The sequence below is a fragment of the Olea europaea genome, unplaced genomic scaffold (assembly GCF_002742605.1).
Source record: "Olea europaea var. sylvestris unplaced genomic scaffold, O_europaea_v1 scaffold405, whole genome shotgun sequence".
NCBI lineage: Eukaryota > Viridiplantae > Streptophyta > Magnoliopsida > Lamiales > Oleaceae > Olea > Olea europaea.
This window is the reverse complement of record NW_019260152.1, coordinates 150833-156353: the sequence shown is the minus strand read 5'-3', so window position 1 is coordinate 156353 and position 5521 is coordinate 150833. Positions and strand designations below refer to the sequence as shown.

Here is a 5521-nt window from a genome sequence, read left to right as displayed (position 1 = left end):
TTAAGATTTTAAGTCTTGCGCATAAATTGCTAGCGGCACAATACACGTGTTGATCTATTATAACTTGTACTCTATATAAGTTGTAGAGCAAATCGTATGGGATGATCTCATTTTTCATTGTTCATACTCGAATGCATGATCAATTTCTTGTTCTTTGTATGCTCACTTGATGAGTAACAATCAGTACACATTTAAACATTGTAGCAATTTTTTAAAAGAAGGATTCCTAGTTTATTTGAGTTGTATTCCAGGAAATAGGCATGACAAAACAATTAAGATAGAGTGTGGTTATGGGAATTTTTCGGTTAGTCAAATTTAAACATGGTAGGAATTAGAATTTGATCATTGTGTATTATGTAATAAATGATTTTGTTATGGAATGTTAAAGGGGGAGTTTGTTAGATCTAAACCTATAAAGTTCTATGTCCAAACATTATTTAATCGAGTTGTATTTGGGGTTGAGTTGTTGGCTGTTGAAAGTGTCTTTGAAAGTGCTCAATTCTACTCAAGAAGGTCGAGCAATGTTCAAAAACTACTTGAAGAATGCCATGTGAACGCTCGAGCGGCTAGTCCAATAACTGATTGCCCAAGGAGCGCTTGAGTGGTCTATCTATGGGGAAAACCCTAATTCAAAATTTTTAGCTTTAAACAATCCCAAACGACCTAGAACTTTCAAATACTATATATACGCTTTGAAAATCTTAGTCTCTTGTGTGTTGAGAATAATTACGTGTAAAGAGAATTCTCAACTACGTGTAAAGAGAAGATCTTACTGAAGAACAAATTTTTCAATCTATTCTCTTGTCTCAACTACAAAATCAAAACACCACAAAACCCTTACCAAATATCCTTCAAAGTCCTAATGATGATGAGAGATGACCAGAATTTTGCTAAAAATGAGTTTTTGGTGATCTACAAGGGAAAAAGAAGTCCAGAGATTCTAAAGCTGTGTAAGAACGCACAATCGAGAAGTTCTTCAATAATTACAGATTGAGAGTCAAAGTCTACTAATTAGTTGTGTCTGAACCATATCTATAAGTTCATCTTTTTAACGGATCATTTGCTGGGCTAGAAGGTTTTTTCTCTTGAAAAGTTCGTCAAGAATTTTTCCTTCATAAAATTTTCGGTGATATTTACTTTTACACATTTACTTATGTTATTTTATGATTGTCGTATTACAAATTAGTTTCGATACATCCAGATTTAAAATTTTTTGACGTGTTGCAAGTTAATGGTAGTAAAATTAAATTTTGCATACTACACATATTCACCCCCTCTAGGTATTAAGTGAGTCAAACTTCATTTATTACAGTAGGCATTAATAATAATTAATTAATTGGTATTGTGTAAATCAAAATTAATGGGCAAAAAAAAAAAAAAAAGTTGAATTGATTCTGTGGATGAACTATCTTGCCCCAAACAAATTGCAATCACTATTCTATTACTTCACACCATTGTTCTTAGTCTCAATTTGGGCTCTATTTTAATTTTAATGAATTTTATATGTAAATTCAAAACTTTTTTTCTTTTTAACCGCACATTCTTCAAAAAATCACTATTTCAAAATATATTTTTTCCTAAAAATTAATTTTAATAATGCCCAAATAGGGGCTTAGTAGCATCGCAACAATTTTGCAGATTCGTCAATAGTCTTAGTGCTTCAAACCTCAAAAAAATCCTTGCTTCATCCCCCCAAATTGAAAACACTAGCTCTACCACACCACTAAATTGGTAAAATGCTTATATTTTTTGTAAAAAAAAAAAAAAACAATTGATTCGCATACTGATTAAAAGTTTAAGTTTCTAAATAAAAAATAATAAGAATAAAAAAAGACACCTAATTTGAGGCTATAGGTAATGTAGTGAGAAGATATCTAAACCCATTTCTATTTTAGAATCGGACCCTACAACAGATGGCATAAGCCCCAATCACAAGCTTCACAAAAACATATGAATCCTGTCTATGCTTAGATTCATCCTAATTATTTTTTATTCTTAACAAGAAGCACTTATAACCATTCATGTTGGTGTGATAATAATGTACGATAATTGAACTTTGCGAAGCATGTTCATTATGTTATATAGAGTATATTTGGACAATTTTAATTTTTTAGTACGATTACTAAATATGAGATGTCTATATACCTTATTTAACATGTCATACCTATAGAGAGCACAAAAATTTATGTTTGATGTGTCTCCCTCCCCCCCCCCCCCCCCCCCCCCCCCCCCCCCCTCCCCCCCCCACGATTATTTGCATTGTGTACATCATGGGATATAGACCATTTTAAAGACTTTATCCATGGACAGGTTTATTATGAATAAAACTGTTGACATCGAACTCCGATCTAATAAAAACAGTTCGCTAACTCCACCTCAGTTAAATATGAGTTCAGTCCTTACTCCCAGGTCGGACAATCCCACCGTTATCTCAAAAAAATATCATGATTATCCCTTGTCACATCACCCTATCAATCAAATACACTTGCCACAGGTGACATCATCACCGCCCGGAACAACCAATTTTAAGTCCTCAACCTCCAGCCCCTTGCAGGTCATCATTATCTGGGGAAAATATTTACACATAGCCACCGGCCTCATCGACCAATCACAAGAGAATCCGGCAACCCGAGTTCTGAGCTCGATACTGTTGCTAATTTGACTGATTTGATGTAATGTCGGCTGAAACTATGTATAAATAGTTGAATTGGACTCTTGTAAAGGGCAAGTGATTTCATACAACAACTCAAAGCATAATTACACTCTCTAAACATATTTTGTGATCTTTTTTAAACAATAAATTGCCATTTTTTTCTTAAAGTTGGTTTAAAATTAGAGAGTGCATAAGGCAAACGTATGAGAATCCGAGCTCATTCCACTTGACCCGTGGACTAGGATTGAAGGAGGAGAACCCGTCGAAGAACTAGAAGGAGTTCAAGTCTGTGCCAAGGACCAAACAAAGGAGCTCAAAGTCGGGCGGGAGCTATAGCCATCCACCCGAAACGAAATTGTGGCCTTCCTTAGACAAAACCTTGATGTCTTCGCCTAGAATCATGGGGACATGAGAGGAATAGACCCAAACATCGCATGCCACAAATTACAGGTGGATCCTTCAGTTCGGCCAAAGTAGCAAAAACGACGACCTCTGAACCTTGAAAGATATGAAGCACTCAATAAGGAGGTGTAAAAACTGTTGCATAACGATTTCCTTCGTGAGGCCAAATACCCGAAGTGGGTCGCAAATCCGGTCCTTGTGAAAAAACACAACGGAGATTCGAGGGTATGCATAGACTTCACCAACCTCAACAAAGCATGTCCAAAAGACAGTTTTCCTTTGCCAAGAATAGATCAAATGGTGGACGCCACTGCCGGACACGAACTACTCAGCTTCATGGACGCGTATTCTGGATATAACTAGATAACGATGTACGGCCCAGATCAAGAACATACCTTGTTTGTAACTGATAGAGGTCTTTACTGCTACAGAGTAATGTCATTTGGTCTAAAAAACGCTAGTGCAACCTACCAATGACTAGTGAATTCCATGTTTTCCCAACGGATCAGAAAATAATGGAAGTGTATGTTGACAATATGCTGGTCAAAAGCATCAAGGCCAAGGATTACTGTCAGCACCTGACCGAGATGTTTGATATACTGAGGAAGTATGGAATGAAGTTGAACCCAAGGAAATGTGCTTTCGGGGTCAGCTCTGGAAGATTCCTAGGTTACATTGTGAACAACCGACGAATCGAGGCAAATCCTGAAAAAATACAAGCTGTCATCCAAATGAGGCCTCCAACTAAACCTAAAGAGGTACAAAGTTTAACCAAAAGGATTGCTATCCTCAGCCGGTTCGTCTCCAAGTCTGCGGACCGTTGCAAACCCTTCTTTGACACGTTATGAGGAGGAAAGAAGTTCGAATGGGCCAAAGAATGTCAGGATGCATTTAACAAGCTAAAGAGACAACTAGCTCAGCCTCCGCTGCTTTCAAAACCTAAGGCCGACGAGATCTTGAAACTTTATTTATCTGTTTCAGGACATGCCATTAGTGCGGTTCTAACTCAAGAAGAGAACGGTGTTCAACGCCCAATCTATTACGTAAGCAAGGCACTTTACGAAGCTGAACTTAGATATTCTCAAGTAGAGAAATTGCCATTCACCCTGCTGATGGCCGCGCGAAAACTAAGGCCATATTTCTTGGAACATCCCATTGAGGTCCTTACCAACTCTCCATTAAGGCAAACACTACAAAGACCCGACACTTTAGGTCGGATGGTAAAATGGGCAGTTGAGTTCGGACAATTCGACATCAAATACATGCCATGTTCCTCCATCAAGGACCAAGCTCTCGCCGACTTTGTCTCTGAGTTCTGCAACGTCCCAATCGAAGAACTACAAAAAGAAACCCCATGGAGACTTTATGTCCACGATTCATCCACCGGAGAACGATCTGGGGCAGGCGTTGTATTAATCAGCCCTGAACATCGCATATTCTGCGAAGCCTTTCCATTTGACTTTAAAGCCTCAAACAATAAGGTAGAGTACGAAACTCTCATTGCCGGCAAAAGGATGGCCTCAGGGTTGGGGATCTCCGATATGATCATACACAGCGACTCTCCACTAGTCGTAAATCAGGTCAACGGTGTGTATATGGCGAAAGAAGAAAGAATGGACAACTATCTACAAGTTGTAAGAAAAAAACTTGAAGGGTTCAACACCACCAAAGTCAAGCAAATTCCCCGATCACAGAACGGTCACACTAATACACTGGCCCGGCTAACCACCAGTGAGGGAATTGAAGAATTTGATAGCTTCCCCATGGGAAGAATATCCCTAACGTCTATCGAGCTAGATGAAGTGGTCCATATGATGATCTACCCTAAACCAACCTGGCAGGATGAGATCGTCACCTACCTAAAAATCGGGAAATGTCCCAAAAATTTTGCAAAGGCTAAAAAGCTTCGAATCAGATCGGCCAGGTATACACTCATTGACGATGTTCTATACAAACGTGGATATTCTACACCTTTGTTAAGGTGTTTAAACGAAAAAGAAGCTCAGCATGCCCTGCAAGACCTTCACGAAGGAATATGTGGAAACCATTCAAAAGGGCTCTCACTAGCCCACAAGATCATATGACAAGGATACTTCTGGCCTGCAATAAGACGTAATTCCCTTGAATTTGTTAAAAGATACGACAAATGTCAGCGCCTCACCCCCATCATAAATATTCCACCGCGCGAGTTAAACCCAGTAACAGTACCTTAGCCTTTTGCGAAATGGGGGGTCGATCAATTGGACCTATGCCTGTTGGAAAAGGAGGTGTAGAATTTGCCATCGTCGTAGTTGATTACTTCACCAAATGGGCCAAGGCAAAGCCATTTTCCAAGATCACCGAACAGAAAACAACCGACTTTTGTGTAAATCAATCATCTGTAGGTTCGGCATACCTCACTCCATTGCAACGGACAATGGAAAACAGTTCGACAATGCACAACTTTCAGATTTCTATGAAGAGTTC

At 38.7% G+C, this 5521-nt stretch overlaps 1 protein-coding gene across 1 annotated transcript; it reads left to right on the top strand.

Moving 5' to 3' along the window:
* The first annotated feature begins 3528 nt into the window (after positions 1-3528).
* Positions 3529-5139, top strand: LOC111387466. The gene is made up of 2 exons (XM_023012022.1): positions 3529-3874; positions 4037-5139. The coding sequence occupies exons 1-2, from the start codon at positions 3529-3531 to the stop codon at positions 5137-5139; spliced, it is 1449 nt and encodes a 482-aa protein (XP_022867790.1).
* Positions 5140-5521: the final 382 nt, after the last annotated feature.